This window comes from Anser cygnoides, chromosome 6 (genome assembly GCF_040182565.1).
Source record: "Anser cygnoides isolate HZ-2024a breed goose chromosome 6, Taihu_goose_T2T_genome, whole genome shotgun sequence".
Classification (NCBI taxonomy): Eukaryota; Metazoa; Chordata; class Aves; order Anseriformes; family Anatidae; genus Anser; species Anser cygnoides.
Genome location: NC_089878.1, coordinates 23,223,556 through 23,247,995, shown reverse-complemented (window position 1 = coordinate 23,247,995; position 24,440 = coordinate 23,223,556). Strand labels below are relative to the sequence as shown.

Below are 24,440 nucleotides of genomic sequence, written 5' to 3'. Positions count from 1 at the left end.
AGAAATGCAAAATAGATAAAATATAACATGAAGCATTTTCTTTATATATATATATATATATATATATATTCCCATTTTGGTATTTAATGCTTAGTCTATAAATAGAGGCTCTGAGACACAAGAATGGTTTGTAAGTGTATTATTGTGCTGTTCTAAGATTAAAATATTTTACACAAACAAGTCTAAAGCAGTTCATTCTTTAGTCATACTTCCAGTGATTTTTTTTTTAAACTTCATTAATTATCAAAACTGGAATTTGCATTTTATCCATAAGTGACTATATGCTGACGTCTATTTAAAAGTATATCTAGTTCACAAAAGGTTTTGTTCATCTGAGTGCTAGGTAAATACTATATACAGTTGCTCAAAGAGTAGATGAGAAACGTCATGTAGTGTTACTGTTAAGAAAAAATTTAAGTAGTACAAAAATTTCCAGTAATTTGTCTTTTCTTTTTTTTGTATACTACCAGGAAAAAATTGAAGGAGATTTAAAATTAAAATACTTAACCCAACTACATCAGCTCAAGGAACAAAAACTTTTTTTTTTTTAAGAGAAACAAAAGTATTGCATATAATTTTCTACTAATTACAAAATTAATTTAATGAACTAATATGGAGGCAGCATGTGGTAGATTTAAATTCTTACAATCTGTTAAAGTAATACACAATTCAAAATTAATTATCTAAAATTCTTAGATTTCTTTAAATCTGTAAATTCAGCATACTGCTACATATTGTTCAGTCTTGAAGGCTGAAGTCAACAATTTTTGACACTCATTCCAACATAAGCAAAGCTCATCTGCACCTTCTCTTAAAAGTTTTTAGCAGCATAATCAGCTTTATAAAGAGAAAATTATTACCATAGTCAGCTTTATAAAGATAAAATTATTACCATAATTTACACATTCTAATAATCTTTTCCAAGGCATCAAAGGACCCAGTGTGAAATTCCTATACCAATTGACAAAAATATATTAACATATACTTGCATTTACACTTTCAAAAATTTATAGTTAGTATTAAGCTGGCCTATGAAGCAGTAGTAAAGTGCAAAATATTTGGTATAATAACTAGTGATTAGCTTTTGCTTCTGTGGAATACAAATAAGTAAGCTTGGCTCTTCCGTTGACCGCTATAGTGTTTGATGGAGGACCAACCTGGAGGCAGGGGGAAAAGAAAAAGGGAAAAAGAATATTAACCTAAGTTTTTAAATACATTTGACTGTAGTATGTTTCATAGCATTATTTATAAAAAAAATATATTGTTATTTCGGTTAGTGTTTTTCTTATCCCAATGACAGATCTCCTACATAATTTCTGAAAAAAGCACATATATGCTACAGAAGTAGAATAAAATGTTTTTAAGTTATTGCATACATTTCATCAAGAAATTCAGTGAATATCTGTTCAAAACATATCGAATTTTTAGTCCATCTCTGGACTTGGCTGAAAAGGAATACATGAAAAAACTACCACTCAAAATGAACATTTTAAAAATAAATATTGAATAGAACTGATTCCTAACAAAATCTGACATTCATTTATGCCATGCTCTTGTATCAGGAGCAAACTATAATTTTTAGGATAGATAGCAAAGACCTAATTTTCAGGGGAGCTACATAAACCAGTTACTCCAGTTGGAGTTAAAGGGAGCCATGGGAGCTGCATACCATGGCACATAGCTTACTAAACAAAATTAAAATATTCTTAAGAGAAAATGGTTAAAAAGAAACCTCATTTGACCCATTTTAGGTTAGTAATTACTGAGGGCTGTATTCAACAGAAAAGGCCAGCAACACAAAAGGCCACAGATCTTGGCATTGCATACTGACAACTTATTAAGTAAAACAGAGAAAAAAATAAAGGATTTGGCTATTGGTGCCAGCATTTTATTTTTTGAATGATTCCCTCAGAGACCCTAAGAAACAGAGAGTACAGTGAGAGGTGAATTGAGAAGCAGGCACCTGACAACCCCCTTTCACAATTCCAGTGGATTATGTTATTACCCCTTTTACTGAGAGCAGCACGATAGTGGAAGCTGAGGTGAATGCATGCAAAAAGTCCTTTCAATACTGGAAATCACTTTTGGGTGCAAACTTACTGATGCAAAATGTTTCACATCTCTATTTGTCCTAGTACAGCCAAGTTCTCCATGTTAAACACAAAATGGGAATGTTGTTATTAAATTTGCCATAGGCCAAAAAAATTCTCTTTCTGCAGTCAGACACACCTGTACCACAGCACATGCACTCTGGTTAAGAGTGAAAAGAGCACTGTGTGTACAATTTTGTTTGGCAGAATTTCAGCAGATTCTTCATTGCATTTTAGGAGGAGTGTGGAGTGGATGTTGAAGCCTGTTTCAGGTTTCAACATTGCAGAAATGCTTTTCCTCATGCTTACGGAATCTTCTAACACTTTTCCTTAAAAAAAGTGATCACTTTCAAATCACTTTTCCTTAAAAAAAGCCCCTCCTCACCCCCAGCCTCTACAGATAATATACTGAGGAAGAACATCTCCCGCCCACAGCAGAGTGAGCAAGGGAAAGGGGGGAAAAAAAAAGGATTTGAGTCATCATCTCTCTCTTCTTCACAGTACCATTCTTGTACCTTGACTGGTAAGACTATACGGGTCATCATCTTTATTAGAAAATGATAAATAACCACAAGTTTTGTCTGTGGTTTGTCAAGTAGCTATAGACTTCTTGAATTCTGAAACACACTTTATTAATTTTATTTTTTAAAAACACTTGCAAGCTACTGTGTCAGTAGCCAATACCTATAGGTATTTCCCACAGAATCATAAAACAAATTTCACACACTATGCAAAATATTCAGTATTATTCACAATTGTGCATTGGAAAAAACACCTTAGTAAAAATACATGCATATATATGCAAGCAAACAAGCAAGAAACAAACAAGACAAACTCAGGTAGAACAGATCAAGTTAACATCAAAGTGACTCTGAACAATATATTTGCTTAATCTTAGCCTGTTTTTAAAATGGCTTTAGTTAGTGGCAAATAGAAGCAATACTACAGTGCCTTATGTACTGCTCTTACTGGCTGAAGGCAACAACTAGTTAAGCATGGTTATACCCTTTCTGGGAAAATGAATCTTCCCATCCAGAGTAGAAATAATAGGAGGCCTACAGGCCTCAGACAGGCTGTTGCAGTGCTAAACTGAAATAAAACCTCACATATTTGAAGCAGACTATTCTAATATTTGACCAGCAACTGAGAAATTTTGATCCTAGAGAGTAAAAAATTTCCATTAAAAACAAACAAAAAAGCGCTCACAGCCACCCACCACACATCATTTGCTTTTATTCAAGTTTAAAGTGCAAAAAGGAAGAGGAAATAAACCTCATGAGTTTCTTAACTTTCTACAATGAGAAATTATTCTTCAGTACAGAATGCCAAATATTAATGCTACATCAAGAAAGCTTTTACATCAAGAAAGCTTTTTGTGAGACTATCATTAAATTGTCTGGTTACAAATTTAAAACAACAGATTTTTAAAGCCTGTGATATTTTACCCAGTGAAAGAAGTACAGGTGCATTTTAAGAGACAGAAAAGAAAAATTAAGTAGCACTTTTTACCTGAGGGAGTGAGGGAAGACAGACTTACTAGGACTGTTAACAAAACATTGAGAAATATCTTACTACCAATACCAAACAGCAGCAGGAGGCTTGAAGAATTAGGGACCTAATAGAGTTTAATACCTAGAAAAATCAAATCTTCACAACTTACATTTATCTGCTTGCAAAGGATTGCAGCTAATTCAGGTCTAGGATGAAGCTGCTTAGCATGCATCAGAAACCACACTACTTCAGAACATACGAACACAAATAATTTAATACATTCCTGAGGTTTTGAAAGAGACAGTAATTGACAACTTAAAGATATCTAATTAATTTCAGGAAGATTTCCGATTGCATTTGCACTTTTTGAAAGTATGGGCACATAAAGCTTTGTGTGTGCATGCACCAATTTATTCTGCAAAGCTGAACTCTCCTCCCCACCTCCCTTCCCACTGTTAAGAGACCTTCTCACAGCACTTCATGCCAAAGCTAACTGCTTTTAGTGTCAGACATTAATATGGTAATTTTGAAGGAAACACCATGAGTTCATTGTTATGGATGCAGTGATGAAAACTCACCCTTTTCAGTTTGGCAGCAGCTTCTCCAGAGCGGATTGCAGCCAGCAAGCTCTGGTGGATCTGTTCTGGGTCAGAGCACTGGACTGTCATCGCAGTTTGTCTCGTAGTGACAGGAGGTGGGTGGTCAGTTGAAGCACCTGACTGTGCCTGACCCTTTTGCTCACTATTCACATTGCTGCTTCTCTGTAAAGAGAGGAAGCGAGAGGAAAATCATAACAAAGACCTTTAACATTAATAAGTCACAACTAAGTCAACTCGCAAGAGGCTGCATCTCAAACTGGGCCACCATTGCAGCATTTGCTTTGTTCAAGATTTCAGAAAGCAGCCACGTTTCCACTATAGCTTTTGGAAACTAATCTTCAATTTATCAGCAACAAAAAAGTTCTAAGCTTCATAAATTTATTTTGGCTTATTAAAATGGTGAAGAAATTCCTTCAAGATCAGAGAGTTTGAGACTCCACAGTGATAAGATATGGAAATAATATATTCTAAAAGGAAAAGAAGGAAAAACACTACGATTTTATCATCTGAATTTCTATCTCAACTAAACTAGATGATACTTGAGCATTACAACTCGTTGAGATCTGTTTTTGTTTTGCTTTGTTTTATTTCCCTGATGACTTGACAGGCTATTACTCCAAAATGTCAGCACCTCAAATTTAGGCACATTAGACAACACATTGTAGCATATTTAAATATTCTTTAAGCATTGAAGTATCTAACAAAGATCACTTCCAAAGTATTTCCATATAAAACCATTCATCACCATCACATATGCTAGAATGACCATTTATTTTACTAATGGTTTCCTCTGAGAATCTAAATTTAACATGTATAATCCTTATCCAGAAGCTATCCTGAGAAGTTCAAGAATGCATTTTGAACCAAAAGCATAGATAGTGGCAAGCACTGCTGTATTTTGAAGCTACTGAGCAGAGATTAGCATCTAACTTCCATACCCAAAGAATGGTTATAAAAACAGGAAGGCTGGAACAGTACAGTCTCTTGCCTGCTAAGCCCAGAATCCTATAATACTGCGGATTTGTACAGAACATGCAAGGCAGCCAGCAGTCTTTAGGCTCATGTACACATCTCAGGATTTGTGGATACATCAAGCTGCCATTGTGCAGATGGAACTTATAGAAGACAGAAAGTACCTTTGCCAGAACAGCTTAAAACAGTTCTCTGAATGATGCCATATTTCCATCTATGCACTCGCAACATTAATATATTGCTGATTAATACATTAGCTGATTTTTATTTTTATTTTTGTTAAAGTTTCTTACTTAAGGTAAGTAGTTATGTCAGCAAAATTTTACACCCTTGGTTCAAGTATGTTTCTGACATGATCACTAGAAGCAAAACTCATGCTACCCAAAATTAAAGAAACCAACATGCAGAACCATAACAAACACATCCTAAGTGCTCTGAACATAAAAACAGGTATACACAGTATAAGTGATTCTGTTTAATTTACTGTTCTTCAAAGTACGAGGGGCGCTAATTATGGCAAGAAATAATTATTTCCACTATTCTGAATGAGACTGCTTTCACTTTAGCATTCCTTCTTCCTTATATTTCATTATGATGCTGTGCTACTCCTACGTACCACAAGATGTTTACACTGTATCAGTACAGAACTTTCTGATAAGCAAGTAGTTCAGTGATTAGGCAGAATAAGTCTCTGCTCTGCTGTAAATGACATTGCAGAAATTCACCAATCAATACATATTAGAAATAAAGTTTACCTTATCCATTAGATTATTTTGTGACCCTCCGGTTATGCTGTGTAAAGAAGGGTTTTTCACTTGAGGCAGGGAGGTAGCTGAGGAGAATTCAGCTGCAGAAGTGGCAGGTGAGAGTTCAACAGGAAATTCCTCCCTAGGTGCCTGGCTAGTGATTGTACGTGTCTTGCTGAATGACTGTGACCTTTTGACTGCTGATGATACAGCAAGAGCAAAAGGGGATGGCCTCGAACTGGAGTATGGCTTTGGAACTGCAAAAGTTCTTAGAGTTCTTAGGTTCAACGGTGCTGGCTGGCAGGGGGGAAAACTTGACTGTTTATTGCTTTTAACAGGAGAAGTGGAGGATTCAATTTTTTTCCCATCATCAACTTTTTCTTCATCTGCTGGAGGAGAGGAACTACTTGTTTTATGTAAAGAAAAAGAAGTTTCATCAGGTGATGAGATTCTTTTTTCAATCTCTGTATTTTTAACTTCATTTGGAATGGAATTAGGAGCACTAACAGTACTTCTGGCAATTGCTGATGTCACATAATGACTTGAAACTCTTCGTTGCATCTGAAGAAAAAAAGAATTCGGCTTTGCTGTAGGACTTAATGCATTTGACTTGTCCTGAGTCTCGGAAGAAGCATTTGTATTATCCACGTTGAGCATCAGTGGAATACGCTGCTTGGAAGGCTCTGTTTCTGTTTGATTGCTCTCAGTAGCAATCTTGGCTCCAGATGTCACCCCATGTTCAGACATGCTGTTCACTCTGTGCAGCAGATCATTTGCTGCTGCAGGTTTATTTTGTGAACAAGCCTGTAAATGACCCACGCTTTTTGGAAAATTAGGAATTTCAGCTTGCATTGTGTATTCTTTGGGGTCTTCGTGCTTTGGAGAGTTGTCAGAAGTAGATACCTCTTGATCATTACAATCTGATGCAACTTCCGACTCCCAGCTCTTCATTATTTCTAAGGATTTTGGAGGCACTATTTTATAAGTGGTCATTCCAATTTTTGGTATGTAATCTCTCGTAATTTCATTAGCAGGTTTAGGTTTAGGTTTCATGTCCTGTCTATAAAGAGGGTAACCTTTTATGGGAGAGCCATCTGGAGTTTTTGCAACTGTTTCTGGTGAAGCAACATTACTGCCATTTGTACAAATGTGAATTTCATCTTTAAAGGGAATTACTTTTTCATGTGTAACATCTTGTCTCTGAAGATTTTGTTCTGTTACAAGTTCTTCATCTGTTTGTATTCCTTGCATCACTCGAAGAAGGGGTCTGTTTGTACCTGTATTTTGTTGAGGGACCGTTCCTCTGAATGAGGATGATTCACAATCTTGAAGAACCATCGTTTCTTTTTGTGTAGTCCTTCCCAAATCGCTAACTGATGGACCTGTCTGAATTGCAACATCCTGAGTTTTTACTGTGTCCAGGCTGGTTTGATTTCTTTTCTGATCTTGCTTTTCTGGAATCAGTTGAGTATAATTCCTCTGACTTACAAAGATGTCATTTTTAGATGCCTGGCAGTTTGATAGTCTGTCAACTTCAAGCTTGCTATTTTCTCTAAAATCTACTGCTTTAATTTCTGCTGTCTGATGTTCTCTCCCATCTTCATTTGTTGGAAGGAGTTTTGTCTCACTGTAATCTTTAAGTTATAGAGATTCCGGAAATTAATACAAATGCCCACTTATGACAGCCCACATCCAACACATTTAACTACAAGTACTGGCTCATCACTAATATTAATATTTTCCTTAACACTTCTAAAAGCTGGTTAAAGATATACTTATATTTGACTGACATTGCCAAACAATTGTATTCTTACTCAGGTATTCTTCCTTACTTAACATGTAACTAAGTAAGGAAGTTAACAGGCTTCTGTTCATACTGTCATGCATGACCTTTAAAAATCTATTCTAGATTCATTTTAAAAGTGCTAACAACTTCCAGTTGATTATACAGGTATCAGTGACCTGAGCTCTAAGTCTATTCAGTATTGTTAAATCCGATTTTTATTTAGTTCCATCTTTGTAGTTCTATGTTTTCATCTGTTCTATGGTCTTAACATTAAAAATGTTATTTGTTAACTCTACTTTGCATATTTGTACAAGGGGACAATTGGAAAACACTAAAACCTCCTTCCCTCTCCTAACCAATACTCCAGCTACACTGCCCTACAACAGTGCAGTTTTGACTACTGCTGGAGGAATAAAAAAATAAAAAGAACCTGCAGCCAATTTTTGTAACCTCATCTCAAAGAGGATACACCAGAGCTAGAGGAAATATAAAGAAAATAATCCGATGATAGCAATTCAAATGTGATGGTATTATGATTGTTTTCAAAGGAACAGAAGAGTTTTCTTCAAACTTGTTTTGAAGAATTAAAAACGAGTGGGAACTACTCACCATGATTTTTATTTTGATCCAAAATTTTAAGCTTCCTGTCTTTCTCAAATGCAGCTTGCTCACTGCTTATCTTAGTCTGTAGTTCTCTGCAAAGCACAACAATACATTAAATATGCTGGTATCATTCATTTCAGTAAACAGAAGAAAAGATGCAAGAGAACTGGCAATATTCTCCAAACACAGATGGACAAAATAGAATCACTCTGCCAAACATTGGAGTACTCAACAGAATCGTTTATTTATTTATTTTAAATGAGAGGAAATGCTGCTATGATATTTCACTGAAATGATATGCAGCTTCACTTTCTTCTGTGTAACACGATCAGATTTCCTTTCCATTCTTCCTCTCCTTTTCTTTACTCATTCACTTTTTAACAAGCCCCTTTCCAGTAACAACTCAAGTTTTAGTGAAGCCACTAAGGTAATGCTTTATCTTTCATTTAAGAATGTTCTTAGCACGAAGTCTTATGACACCCCCAATATTTAGAATCTGTCTTTAATTTTGTTTCCGACATAATATGCAGGAAGTCGCATGAGATGCTGACTACATATGAACTGTGCAGTATAAACTTTTCAAAATAGTAATGAAAAACTTTCTGTTCCTTGCAAGAAATGTCTTGAGAACAACAAATAAATATGCATAAAGCATGTTACTTGCATACTAAACATTTTGCCAATGCATACAATGTCTGCCTCTGATCAGAGGGGACAAAAGAACTGCACAAATGCTGAAAAAAACTCATCTCTTTTCAGGAAATATTAAGTATCTGACTTCAAAAGGCAAATGAAAAAGGCCAAAATAGTTTAAATTTCTCTTTTTAAATACTTCACTTTTTCTTTTAAAAATATTAGAACTTCAAACTTCTATATGTTTGATATACTTTTATTTTCTGTAGTACTAAGACTGGCATTATGAAGATTTAATTTCATTTGCCACATCAAATGCATTAGTTATCAGGAATCACTGCTGTGAGCTGAAACATCTGGTTTGAGTAATTTAAAATAATAAATTCCTCAATAAGCATCCATCCTCATGTTGCCTGCACAGTCCAAAACATGCTGTAAGTGTCCAATAACCACTAAACAGAAGCATACACACTCAAAATTTTTGTTGGAAGAACATTAAAGCTCAGTCCTGCCCTCTGTACTCTTGCTTATCTCCATTCCCTTGAACACAGCTGAGGGACTGAATGACAAGTACTTGCAACAGGCTGAACTGTTTAAAAACAAACGAAAAAGAAAGTCGCCAAATGTCAGAGTATTACAGGAATCAGACCTTTTGACTGGAATACTATACATACCCCAGGTTTGATTAAAAACATCTTCAAAGTCACTAGATCTTATGTTAAATTTGAATTATCAGATTTCCAGAATCATAATGTCAGAGAAACCCTACTCCTCATTTTCAACACTGTAGTATTTCATGAAGAAAAGGATTTCCAAACTCTGCAGTTACAGCACAGTGCACAGCTAGGTGACGCTCAGCAGTATTACAGGGCACAAAAGGCCTATTCAAGTTAGTTGCAGGGTGGGAGTGAGGAAATAGCCCCTGGACAACTGGCCAAACTGGCCCAATAATTCAGGTCTCGATAATCTGCAAGAACTTAAAAATAACATTTGGCGGATCCACCAGCTCAGTTCCTCACAGAGCAGACACACCCAAGCAATTTGTGCAGTATTTCTCAGGACAGAACATCAAAGATTTTTGCAAAGCCCCACTTGGCACTGAACTGACAAAAAGACCCTAGAAATACAAGTCAAAGCTCTCTGTGTTACCTTCAAAGTTCTTGGCTACTATAGCATTCACACATTTTGGCCTCAGTACAGTAACTGAAACAGTTCTTTCAATTTAAATTAGGAACAGTAGCCAGTTCAGTTGCCCCAGGAAACAACAGAAATAGTGAATTACATTAACGCAGTGGGACTTCTCTGGACAATCAACATTCATTTCAAGCAGGCACTAACTCATGTTGGGAACCTGCTGAGTCAGGTAGTTTAACAAACATGCTGAAGGGCAAAGTTACAACATCGCCAGAAGGGAAAATGAGTGGTTAAAGAAAGTAATGTGTTAATTCTTGTTTGTCCTGACAGCAGACAGATCAAGACAGGTCAAGACAACTGGCTAACATATTAAGAAAACAAAACAAATTGTAGAGCAATAGGTAACAGATAACAATAGAAGCATGCGTAGAAGAACCTAAATGACCAATATACCTGTTTTCCCCCCAGCTGTAAGAATGATCTTGTAAATTTTCTTTAAATTAATCAAATCACATTTTCCGCCCATCTTCTCCCCCACTTCCCCCCAGCACACTGCACTGCCCTAGTAATTATGTTGGAAACTTTAGAGATGGGTTCAGCTTTTCTGGGATCTGGATGTTTTAGTAGTAAGGAAAGGAAGGCTTAAACAGAATACCCAGCAGAACACTGTCATTTTTGTTGAAAGGCTTCATGAATTACTGTGTCCAGAAGAGTGCTACAATGAAAGCTAAGCATATTAAGCTCATTCCTCTCTCACAATTCTCTATTCTGTGCTCCACAATGAAACAGCACTCTACATTTTATTTGCCTCCCCCATTCCCTCCCCAGTGCTCCTTTCTTTGTCACAAAGCGTACTTACTTGCCATCTGTGCTCATATTTTCTTGTTTTTCTTCCTTGAAGCTTTGTGAGTTGTCTACGGAAACAGTGCCAGGAACAAGAGCTGATGAAGCAGGATCATTTTTTTCAGTTTCCAATTGTACTTCAGTAAAGCTGAAGGCTGCAGTAACCTCTCCTGTCCTGAGAGAGGTATCCGTACTTTTACTTTCCTCTCCCTGTTGCACACTCATCTCTTCCTTTTCATCAATTTCTTCCAGGCTGTATTCTGTGGTCCTCACACCTACACTCACAGAAAGAAAGAAAAAAAAAGAAAAAGCCACCAACCCACAAATATCAGTTCAGGGTGTAGATACAAAGGGACTGTGAAGTCAGACTAAGTAGTTTGAAGAAGGAAAATTGAGACTTTTCATAATTCAGGGGGCGGGGTGGTAAGGACTCATTCAGTTTTAATTTCACAGTATTTTCTAGTTATTTCCAATTCTATCTTTTAAATGAAAATATGCTTATCACCATGCTACTGTCCATCTGTTTCTGCATCTGTAACTACTGCATAATGTTGTCTTTTGTTTAATCCAAGCACTGAATTAGTATAGATCAAAATATATTTAACAATGTCACAAGCCCAAATTTCATGGAGGTAGAGAGTTTATTTTCCCCAGTATTTTTACAGTTTCCATTACCTCTCTAATGAGGCTTAGAATAAATGATTCCATTAGATCAGAGTAAGTATGTTAGAGACCAAATCTCAGCTTAGTCCATGTTTTGAACAAGACTGCTCACCACTGTCAAAATTTTCCCACAATCATCCCAAGGGTATTAAAACAGTTAGATGTGTCTTGTGCACTGCCCTGTGTTACAGTAAAAGTACACACAAAAAAAATAAAAAAAATACATGTTAATCTATTAAAATAACAAATTTTTCAGCCCAAGCATATTTAAAAAGGTTTAGTTACTGGTTTAGAACACATATAAGCCAGTGTACCTACAGTTAGACTAATAAACCCACTTATTTTTCCAGAGAGACTAACTGTCTCTGGCTTTATTTTCATGCCAGGAATCTTCCTATAACAAGATGCTGATTCACATATTTCAAATATTAGTAAGTGCACCATACAATTTATCTCTTGGCTTTGCAACTTGCATTGTACAACACCAAGAAAATAATAATTCCATCTATATAGTAAAATGTGGTGCCATGGAAAGTTACTGAAAACAGAGCCATATAAGCAGTGGACTCTGCCTGACCTGAAGAAGGTATTCCTGTTAGCTTTGCATGCACCAGTACCTATTAGGTACAGGCCTTGCAATTGGCCTTTTAGACTCTTCAGTAAAAGTTGTATCAATAAATTTCAAAGTGTGAAACAACCTTACACAAAGGCAAAGAATGACAACAAAATACCACCTTGAAGTAAGCAGATGTCTACAGAAGTACTGTTATAGAAACATAGCAGAGAACTCTATGAGACTTGGAGAAAGTCTCGATTCAGAATAGAAATTTTGCTTTTTCCAGTAGGGTCATTGGTATAGAGTTCAGTAATACAGTTGCAGAACAAATACAAAAGCTAAACATTTTACTATTTAATTCTAGTTAGTTTTTTATATTGCTCTCTAGTACTAATGCTTGGCAGTTGCAGATTCAGCAACATGATCAACCCGTGTCACAGTGCTGAATGCAGAGGTGATCTAGATGCCCACAGAAAAAGGAGCAAGACTGCAGAATGGTGCAGATGAACTCTTTCCATGCCACTTAAACACTCGCATGCAAATATGCCATGCTGATATCAAAGAGATTCCTCAAGTAAGGTCCTTCTCTTCCTTCCACCTCCACCCCCCCCAATCTCCATTTGGGGTAAAATCATACAAGCTGCCTAATACTTTGGGAAGGATTTTAGTGATCGAATGCTGGCAAACAACAAATCTGCTGAGACTATTGCACGATCTGTAACTGACTTTCAAGATCACATCATTTACACAGATGAGAACTACTATTCTTGAAAATGAGTGAACACTATTACAGTTGACAAGTGGCCTTGCGGTATCTCCATCCCACAGATGCCATGAGCCTGAGCCACCAACAGCCAGAGGAACGAAGACTAAGACCTTCAGTCTAATGCTCTGTGGAAACCTGAATTATACAACAAAGCACGGTCAGACCTTCTGACGAGACAAACAAACATTGCTATGTAGCTATGGCTTTGTGCCCAGCCACTGCAGTCATCTCTGTCACTTTTCCTCTGGAGAAATATAATGACTAAGTTGTACACTAAGTTTCTATTCCTATACTGATGGGAGGGAAAGTTAGCCTGGGTTGGTAGGAAACACTGCTGACTTTCCTCCTACACAAAAGTCCATCCTTTCTGTGCTAGAAACACTTCCAAGCTTGGACTAGACTAACCTGAACTACAAATGTATGATTCCAAACAAACAAATCTCACACTTTGTAAACAGTGCTCTACTGTATTTATCAGCAGAACACCAAACTTGCTTAGGATTAGTTTCAACTAGCGGTTTTTAATCTGTGACTGTTACTATCAGACCTGGGCCACCAGTGCTACTGCAGAAAAAAAGTGTGAATGACTGATACATAAACAACATGTAACAGCCATTCTTCATTTACATCACCCAGAGGAACAGTTCAGATCTTTTGACTTGTTTCTAAACCCTCCATGTAGAGTTTTTATATGCAACATGTCACTAGGAATTCCTTAGGGCAACACTGGCTACATATTGCACCCTAATTGCCTATACACTCTATATGTAAATACATATAGAATATAAACTATATTTTTGTCTGTGTGTAATTTATCCTTCATGAACATTAGCCACTGAGTTTCAAATAGTTATAAAAGAACGTTGTTAAAACCTACAGGGCAACACTGTGAAGAAATGACTTATGACTGGTAAGCCAACTGCAAGTGTCCTTTGAGTCAGTAAGAACACTGCACAACAGACAACAGGCTGACACTGCTTTCTGAGCCTTTATGCTTGTAAATACCAAAGCCAAAAAGCCTGACCACATCATGTAAATCTGTCAGGATTTTTACTCTGCCCTATACTCCTTAAAAAGGTTTTAAGGAGATTCTGTAACCAAGATGATGATATCAAGGGATTTATTTAATGGGAAGTTACTGAAAAGAAAACAGCTACAGATTTTTAATCCATTTCACCCTTTTATCTAGGAAAAAAAAAAAAAGACTGAACATTAATTAAGCTTTGGGAAGGGGAACAAAAATCATAATTGAGGATAAGTTGTTGTTTATAATCCCAAATGCTCAAATTAATTCTCTTTCAATGTTTATTCTAGTTGATATATGCCTTCAAATCACTTTTGTCAAGGTACAGTCTGTTTTCACAATGGAAATATTGCCTATTCGAAAGTATATAGCATAGTTCCAATTAATGTACATGGCTCTACTAGTTATGAATTACTAAGACACCAAATATTTATTGAATGCTTGTAATGGTTCATTATAGGGCAGAAGGTAGCACTATATTCACAGCTTAAAAATTTATTTCCTTATTTGCTAAAGGAGCAATGCATAACAGAATTGCTTTGGGAATGCCAATCACAGCTGATCAAAAACTTCATGCTTCTAGAAGCCTGACACTCAAAGCAGTATTAATCCAAATGGAAGGAAATATATTAACATGTAATGTTAAAATTATGTCCAATTTAACAATTACATACATACTGAAATATTTTACCTTATCTATAGAAAACAGTGCCCAAGTTTGATGCATAATTTTCAGACTAGGAATAAGACAAGTATAGTGAAATTGATTTTGCTGCCGGTGGATACCGGCTTTCAAAGCATGATAGACTTTGCTAAGAGGACACTTTATAAACAGGCCTCTGGATGGTTTCAGAGATGCCACCAGAGAGCAGCAGCATCCCAGGGGTGGGGGAGGCAGAACGGGACAGGACAATGAGTTTGTGTTATGTGACATCTCTCTACATTGAAAAAAAAAAAAACACACTGCATGACATGGTCAACAAAGGACATTGCAAGAATGCAAGACAACATCGCAAGCAGAACTACAGAATGAAAACTGTCACTAACCACAGAGGTAAATCCCAGGGCTCAACACAGACTGTTCTAAACCCAGTGAGGATGATTTTTTTTTTCTATTTCTTTCCATTACAGATTAAAATATTTAATCACAAAAATTAAATACCTCAAGCAGAGGTTACTAAATCTACAGAAAAGTGAATGAAGTATTTCTATGAAGCTCAGAGCTGTTTATCTATGCAATACTCAAGACATTACAGCGATGGGAAATGCAGAAATTCTGTCAATCTACAATCTTAAGATAGAAACAAGCTCAAGGAAAAAAAAAGCTTGATATTAAATCATAGCACGGTAACTTTGCTTTTCATCTTAGACCCATCACGTGGAAAAGAACACAGTTTTCAACACAGAAAATTAAGCACTAATAAATATCATTAAGAATGATTCACTTAGAATTAGAAGTGACTACCCTTCTTCATCTGCTACAACAACTAGGAAAAGTTAACGTCTTCATCATAGCTTGAACGTCAGACTGCACAATGTAGGTTAATACTTCCTATTTATTAAGAATATTTTATTCTTCCAAAGACTTTTCTCATTATTGTTTGTATTAAAGTCTTTTCTGGCAATTTACATAAGTTGCCCTACACACAAATTGAGACCAAATCTACTTATTACAGATCTTTGGTTTTTTTTTTTTTTTCCCCTTTGCCAGAGATCTAAGGTAGCAGATGACATTTTCTATTCTTGGGGTGCATTTGCTTGTTTGCTTTTACCATTCCAACCAATGACTGGCATCTCCAATTAACTACCTGGAAAACTAATGCTTTAGAGTTTCTGTCAACTAGCAGAGTAACTGTGTGTTTAGCCTCATACACTGCTCATGACATTCCACGTGATTAGTTTTTATGTTCCTCATCCTTAGTGAAATACACTGACGAGTGATTTTTCCAGACTACACTGGTACTGATTATTCTAAAAGCTTTTGCAAATTTTAAGACTCCTAGATGTTGTATCTTGTATCTGAACCCTACAGTCAGACACTTACCAATAGCAGTACTTAACAGTACAAACAGGAGAACTTTAGGACTTTAAAATAAGAAGTAGCGTTCAGCAGCTATAGAACTGTATTTTATTTTAAACAGCTATACATTTATATACTACCTTTTTCCCGTAGCACCCAATAACTCACTTAAATTATAACCAATATTCATGCATACTATTTATGTTTATATTTACAACTTATGTTTCAAAGGCTGTTCCAATGCAACCAGGCACAGATTTGCTGCTACCCCTAAGTTATGCAGGTCAAGGGCAGCGCAAAAGTGGATTCTGAAAACAAGACTGGGCTTTGGCTTTTGAAAGGTCTGTTATAAGACATACGAAAGCCACTGAAGTTCAAGCTTGTTCTTGCCTCGTCTCATTGGGGGGAAAGAGGGAAACAGGGATATTGTTTAGTTTCTTAAAATGTGAAGCACAGAAACCAATAGAAAATATATTGTACATGTTTCTGTAGACAGTGAAGATAAAACATCTGTATTTTAGAAAACTTTATTTGTACATCAGTGGAAAAGGTAATTGCTTTGAGTCACTAAAATCAGTCCTATACTTAAGGCACATCTACAGTATAATAATTTATTACTATGAATTTATGGCAGTTTACTATGAAGCAGATTTTACCAATGTATTTGGAAAAAAAACCAACCTGTTTCAGACAGCATTTCAGTGGCTCTTTCTTCCACTTTAGTAGGGGTTGATTCTGTTGACTCTGTTACTGCAAAAAGTCAAGTAATCAGCTTTTTTTGTGAGAAGTATTACCTCTCAACTTCTACACCAGTGAAAAATCCAGATAAAATGTTGTGATCTGACTGACTGGGGAGTTCCTCAAGAAATATACCTTCTCTTAAGCAACCACTGCTTGACACATTTCTCAGATATTTTTAATATCAACTGTTAGGTATTTTTCAACCTGAGAGAAATGAGTTTTTGATCAAACAGAGGAATTATAAAATAATTATATAAAACCCTTCCTCTAAATTCTTCTTCTCATTCCGTATCCTATTAATTCCCCTCTAACTATAGCTAGCTTTATATTATTTTTTATTTCCTGATCTTCACGCCCTAAAACTTGCCTTTTTCACACAACATGAACCAACCTCAAAGTAGCATTACCAATCCCTATAATCTGAAGATGTTTGGCATACACAATTTTTACTTAAAGTCCTTATCTCATAGGGTGGTATTTCTTTCATGTTTAGCCAAATTGCCATATTTTCTGTTGCCTCCCAATTAAAGAGTATAAAAAGATTACCAGTCTCATTACTGCTTTCACTTTGATCTTCTGGTGTTCTAGAGGGTGGTGAGGGTGCTTTGCGCTTCATCCTCCGTAAAGAGTTCACAGAAGCTGTGTCACTGAGTGGCAGAGAACCTTTTCTTACTAATCCTGGAGGGGCCTAAGAAGGGAGACAGGGCAGGAAAAAGATTATTAGCAATTAAAGCCAACAAAATAGCTCTGGTAATTATTCTCCGAAAGTATATATATTTGTGCAGGAGAGAGTGTCTACCTATTACTAAATGTATTATGTTTCTTGTCTTAATTCTTACAATTAAAAATATATAGAGTTTCTAGAGTAATCGAATATATTCACAGAGGTCCAAGACACATCAGTAAATTGGTTGTTATACGTAGTAACAGAGAATTTTTATTCTTTATGCCTTAAGGCCATTCTACAAAACCCAAATAAATCTCCTCTAAAAGTAGCTAAAATCACTGTGGAAAAAAGCTTCAGCTACAGGCAACTGAAATGACATGACACGTTTCCTTCAACAACATTTCTAATTGGATTGCATATGTAATGATTAGGACTTTGCTTCTCTACTCAAAATACTTGGATTTTTATAGAAATTCTTCTAATGCCATCTTTCAAAATTTATATTGGAAAGGACAACTGTCTTACAATAGCTATTCATATTTAATTGTAACAAACTGTAACAACAATAATTCTAATACCCACTGATGCTAAATTGCAATAATGCTCTCATATTATTGTAGCAGAAGACAATTGATTTCTTAATTCACAAACAATCAAAAGCATTTAAAAAAAATGGACACAGGTTACCTTATAGAACACCAGATGAACACAGTTCATATGATATAGCAGCCCAATTGCATTTTAAATTAATATGTATACATATATATATATATATATATATTCCAACTCCAAAAGATGGCAGCTGTAAAATTGCCTGCCGCTTTTAACTGCAGTTTGCCTTATGCTGAAGAAACCTTGAATTTCAAAATCTATTTGAATGATGACATTCAGGACCCTAGCAGTAAAGCGTACTTTGGCACTGGACACAGCTACCTATTTCTGTAGTAATTATGATCTAGTCTACTCAACAATATAATAGAATCCAGAGACGATGTTCATTGCTTGCTAGAAGGATCCACACAGAAAATAGATGTGGGGATCATCTTCAGAGAATTTTTGTGCTTTAATTAACTAGACCACAAAGCAGACCATCAGGTAACAGAGGTGACATAAATACATCTACAATTCTGTTTCACTGATGATCCTTTCAAAAACATCACTGACAACAGAACTGTTGACCGTGCTAATATCCAGGGAATAAAATACTTCTCGATCAGGCTACCACTGAAAAAGAAATACACATCTTACAGCAAGGAGGATATTAAAGACAAACAGCTAGAGTATTTGGTTCTACATAATCAAAGCTATCAAGAAAATTACTCACAAGAGAAAAGATATTAGCACAAGTTGTCTGTGAAGCAGTGTTTGGCAGCACCTGGTAGATCTCAGCAGAATACCTGAATGAATGACCAGGAATAGTGAAAAGCATCCCGAGTTACCCTGGGGATACTCGGTCATCTGTTATGCTACGCCCCACCTCAGTGTCAGGTGTGACGGATCCCTTAGATACTCTGCTTGCACTGCAAGGAGCAGCAATGTCCAAAATGTTCACACAATTCTTCTACCAGTGATTTTAATGCCAAAACAAGTAACTTACACCTTTTACAGGACAGGGGGGCTTCGTGTTTTAAGGAGAAAAACAAAGCACAAGGTGAAATGTTCTTACAAACAGCAGAGGATATGGACATACCACTCCACTCCTAATTAAAAATACTTGCATGCTTGAATACTTTTTAACAAGTCAGATCCTGGATTAAAACTTCACACAACAAAATCACTTTACACATTAATAGTTTCTCATTTACAGTTCCCAAACAGTTTTAAAAGAAAGTGAATTAATAGTATTCAGCATCTGAATTTTTGCAGGATGGAATGTCAAATAAAATATTACTTCCACAGATGAGGTTGTTTTTTTTGTTTTGTTTTTTAAAAATCATTAAATCGTCTTCCTTCTTGCTGCTGGGCAGTCCTATTTTTCTCCTTTCCATTCTGCACAGCGACACTGCTTCTCTGTTCAAAGGTCTGCACCCTCATCTGCTTTGCACAGACTCCCTCAGCTGACTTGGCTGGCATGGCGTTCTGCGCATACTCGCTCAGCTAAACAGATGTCACCAGAGTTCCCTCCTGCACAGAAAAAGTGTGTGTAGGGGGGGGAATAACGTTCTCAGCATAAGAGCACAAATGCTACTAGAAGATTTTTATAAGCCTTTCTACTGCCCTTTGCATCCAAAGAAACAAACGATTTGCAAAGAGATTTTGAGAAAGTACTAAATGTTCCAGTTAAGGTTCAAGTGTTGAACAGATTTTCTCAGGAATTATTCAACACATGAATATTAAGAGCTTTCAAATCCTAACAAAGGCTGTAATGTGAAAATAGTACTTTAAACAGATGGAAAAAAAAATAAAATAATGTTATTAAGACATATCTGACAAAGTTTTGGAATATACATCTGGGTGTTTGTGTGTCATACCAACTGCCAATGATAACCAGTGCTTTACCAGTTGCACTTAAATAAAAATTCACATTAGAATCCCTGAAATAATTAACTGTGCTTGTTCAGAAACAAGAGTGAACACTTTTGTTGTAACTTCCACAACACATGCGGAAGTTCCTCTTTTCACACTGTAATCCTTCCCATCCTGGAACAAACAAGTGGGGACACAAAGCTTTTTAGCCTCAGATGCATACAGACAGATGTGTACAGCACCAAATCCCACACCAGCCCAAGCTGACAGTTACAGGGACTAGTGATTCCTAAGTTCTAGCCTCTGTAAGCTATAGCAGATGTGGTGCTGGACCCTTCTAAGCATTTCAAAAAAGCAAAAGGTAGTTAATTAAGCCACAACAATTTTACAGCTGGAATGGAAGAAAAAACACCAGTATTTGGGAAAGAATGTAGTGGAGCATTTCAGTGTGCATACTTCACAAAAAGGGTCACATATATATATTTTCATATCACCAGTACCTCTTTTGCTCCACAGGTAACTAAGTGTAACAGAGGCTCTGCAGTGGAATGGGATAACAAAGCACGTTGCTAACCATCCTGTTAGTGTTTCTTTTCTCCCTTCATGCAAGCATACAATTTTAATAGGGGAAAACAAACAAACCCACCCACCCAGAAAAAACATTGTATTTGCTCTTACAATGCTTAATCCACTCAATTTCTGTTACGTGACTTAAGCTCCCCAAAACACTTCAACTTAGCCGAAGTACTATGGAGAAACCAATGTACCTCTGACCATTCGGAAAGAAAGGACATACAGAAAATATTGAGAAAAAATCAGCTGATACTATTCTGTCCCCAAACCCAATACTACTCTTCTCTTCTACAAGTTTTCTAAATCATGTACAACTTCTCTAAGTTGTTTACTTGCCAGTACAAGAAATAGGAAAAAAGTGAAGAAGGTTATACGTCTGGTATATTGGAAAATATGATGCACATAGTGTCCACCATCAATTCTGAATTCTATCTGAATGGTATCAAATAATCTTCATGCAAACTTCAGTGAGAGCCAACAGGCAGTGCTGAGCATTTCATCTCACAGGTAATGCTGGCTCTATTCAAGACCCCCCCAGGTTCACCACGGTGCTCACTGTACCATTGCCCGACTTCTCCTTCAAAGAGCTATTAAGCTTCAGGCAACTGAGCCACTGGTGTAACTTCTGAAGTATGGAACTCATTCTTCTCAGCAATCTTCCAAGTTGATCCATGACAGTGACTAATACATCTTTTTCAGGAACACTTTATGGTTTAGTTGCTTCCTAACCCTCTTATTTTCCTCCATCTTCTCTTGCTTTTCTAAGGGGTAGACTAGAAATTTCAATTTCTTTGGGAGTTACAGTTGAGTAAATAAAAGCAAGCTGTATTTCTACACTTGAGAAGTCTAATCCATCATTTTAAACTGTAGATGTTTTGACTAAAAATCTCTATTTAATTGTTCCCACCGAAGCACAGTTTATGTACACTTTCTTTACAAAAACTGAAAACAGTGTATGGAGACAAACATTCATGAAGAAAAGATATGAAGGTATCATAGTCTAGTTTTTATAAATAAAGCATTCAGAAGAACGGTGGCAGTGGCATTTTGGATATAATCAAATGCTTTTCTTTTAAAGAAACATTATTACTGGAAAACTGCATCTACTTCTATGAAAACTGAGGCTATAGATACTGCATTATACATTACCACTTTCCGAAAACCCTTGAGAGTCCTCTCTACTTTCAAGTGTTTTTAAACTTGCTAGCTCTAAATGCACTTTTGGCAAGAGCCATCTTGCCCAAAATTAGAACTAACAAATAAGTGAGGGATTTTCCATCTGATTTAATATAGAAATTTATTGGACAAACATGGTGTTTAAACTGTACTAGTCATCTTCTGCATCTTTCAAAGAATAAACAAATCATGCTACAAAATAACTTGCAAAAGTCACACCCTCACAGCCATCGTACTAATTTCTCACCTAAAAATAGGAACTATCTTCAAAACCTACTTCCATAATCATTCTGAAATTAAGACAAAAAAAATCCAACTCTCATACCAGAATGTAACTGTTCATACAAAGAGAAAGCAGCTTCTTTCTTAAGGGAAGGGATGAAGCTGTAGGAGGTAAACGTTAAAACCCTTTTTCATATTGTGAGAAATTGGACTACAATACACCGTGAGTTTGAAGAAAGACAACAGTGAGAACACTGTTCCCTTAAAGTTGGTTCGTTTCAGTGTTGTCTGATGTTACTACTTTGGCATGTTTCTGTCAAAACCAGGCAAACAGTTTATCCAGGCAAAATTGACATTTCACTTTTGTAACATCCACAAGGAAGATAAAGAGTTTTGTCCATAATAAGGCACATGCAGAAGGTCATCCTGGTCCAGAGAAGAACTGAAGTATGTATCCAGTTCGCCAAATAATCTGAAGGCTTCAGAACTAAGGCATTCTTAAAAGCAATACGATTTGTAATTAAATGCTTTGAGTAATACAGCAGCAGATAAAAAGTAACCCCTTAAAAAAATTATATTCTAAGTTTTGTAAATTCATATAATAGGACACTGTAAAACTCCCATGTAATATAACAATAAAACTCTCAGACACACTAAAGAGCCTAGCAAACACACCAGTCAGTCTAAAGAGCAACCTGAACCACTTTAAATTACAGCAGCTGGATGCACATTTTCAACAGTGGGGAACACAAGAGCAAATTTCTATATTATTTACAGTCAAATAATCGTAGTCTAGTGTGACCATTGTACTTTCTGCATTACTGAGAAATTAATTGGACTAAAATGGTATTATTTGGTCACTTAGGCTTGAGAAACTATTGATGCACATGCTACAGCTGAAAAATACTGTGCAACTATCAAGACTGACTTTATTCTCCAAAGCTTACATGTCTCATTTCAAATTCTGTATTCAGGATATAAATTCATGGACTAAAGACTAATTCTTACCATGCAGTTAAATAGTGCCCAAACTCATTTATAAAGCTGCAAATCCTACAGATGACATTTTACTTAAATAAAACAATTTTACATTGTCCCTCACCTAACACTTTATGTTTTTAAGGGAACTATCCTTTATTTTACAGTTAAATGAAACCAGAAACTAGACGTTCCTTTTTGTTTGTTTTAGAGACTTCAGTGGAAGCTCTGAGAAACAAGCTTCCAAACCTTCCCCTTGCCAACATTACTCAGACAGCGCTCAATCTCACAGCCAAACAACTATCTTTTGGTGGGTTTATGTTAGTCAGGTAGGCCTATCACATTTTTTCTGTTCTCCCAATTATGCACACATGGTTTTGAAAAACCAAGACACTCATTCACCCATGTGAAACAGAAAAGTCTAGGTGGGATAGGACCTCTGGACATCATTCAGTCCAACCCTCTGTTGAAAGCAGGGTCTTAGATTAGATTATTGCAGGAGCCTGCCAAGGCATGTCTTCATTATTTCCAGTAAGGGACCTTCTATCACTTCTCTGAAAAACCTATTCCAACAATAAATTGTTTTCACAATGGAGAATTTTCTTCTTATACCTGAATGGAACTTCCTCTGAAGCAACTAATGCCTGTAGGCCCTCATCCAAGCAAGAGAATACCTCTACATTCCCTATAATATCTTCTGAGCATCAGAAGAGTGCGATTAGATCCTATCTGAGCCTTAATTCCAGATGGTTGTGATCTCCCTGAATGGTGGTTCTTCTGGCATACTTACCTCTCTCCTCCCAGTTTGGTGTCAACTGCAAGTTTGTTGAGGGTGCATTCAACTGCATTACCTGGGTTGTTTATAATGATATTTAACAGTATTAGACATACTATGAGCTCCTCAGGAGCCACACTACACCACCAGTCTGGCTGAACCATTAACCATTTGGGGTGTTTAGTAGGTTTTCATCCCATCTTGAGTTTCTTCTGTCTAATCCATACCTTACCGATTTGTTAAAAAAAATACAAACAACGTTGCTGGCAACTGAGTCGAAGTGGAGGTAAGCGATCCTGTCCCTCGACCTTGTACTTGTGCTTGCTACTAACATACAAGCCTTCATGTTATTCTTGAAAGCTCCTGTCACTCCAAGCTCCAGGCTTGCCTTTACATTCCTGTCTACATCTAGGTATGTCCAATAAGCTTTTCTGCATTGCCCTTTAGGAATTGTTCTGCCCCCTTTCCACCCCTCACATTTTTGCACTTGAGCTCTATCAGCAGCTCTGTTTAACCAGGATGGTTTATTTTTATGCCTACTCCTTTTCCCACGCAGGAGAATGGACCACTTTTGTGCTGCAGGGAGGCTGTCTCTGAAAATCTCTCAGCACTCCTCCAGAGCAGCTTTGTCCTCCAAGGAAGTCTCCCACTGGATACTTCCTAAGTGCTCCCTGATCAAGTTAAACAATATGTACTATTGCAGTCCAAATCAATTCGCTAGATGATATTTAATGGAAAACAGATATTAAAAAGACAAAATATTTTACACGAATTAATACAATTCAAAGTGCGCAGCAAATACTAACTCACATTTAGGTCCCAAGCTCTGCATTATCTGATAAACTACTGTGCAATCAAATCAGAATTAAACAGGAATAATCTCAAAAGAAAAAAGCAAAAAGCCACATGCCAAAAG

At 36.4% G+C, this 24,440-nt stretch overlaps 1 protein-coding gene across 9 annotated transcripts in view; it reads right to left on the bottom strand.

Annotated features, from left to right (window-relative positions):
- Positions 1-44: 44 nt before the first annotated feature.
- COBLL1 (cordon-bleu WH2 repeat protein like 1) overlaps positions 45-24,440 on the bottom strand; it is an 80,843-nt gene continuing 56,447 nt past the window's right edge. For 7 of the 9 annotated variants that reach the window (XM_066999739.1, XM_066999732.1, XM_066999734.1 and 4 more), the window contains 7 exons: positions 17,214-17,355; positions 16,608-16,676; positions 10,914-11,172; positions 8,294-8,379; positions 5,908-7,532; positions 4,160-4,342; positions 45-1,157 (listed from right to left, as the gene is read on the bottom strand). In XM_066999739.1, the coding sequence (XP_066855840.1) occupies positions 1,071-1,157; positions 4,160-4,342; positions 5,908-7,532; positions 8,294-8,379; positions 10,914-11,172; positions 16,608-16,676; positions 17,214-17,355 (2,451 nt within the window). In that variant the 3' untranslated portion in view covers positions 45-1,070. The remainder of the gene's footprint in view (positions 1,158-4,159; positions 4,343-5,907; positions 7,533-8,293; positions 8,380-10,913; positions 11,173-16,607; positions 16,677-17,213; positions 17,356-24,440) is intronic. The other 2 variants (XM_066999733.1, XM_066999735.1) reach the window with 2 other exon arrangements.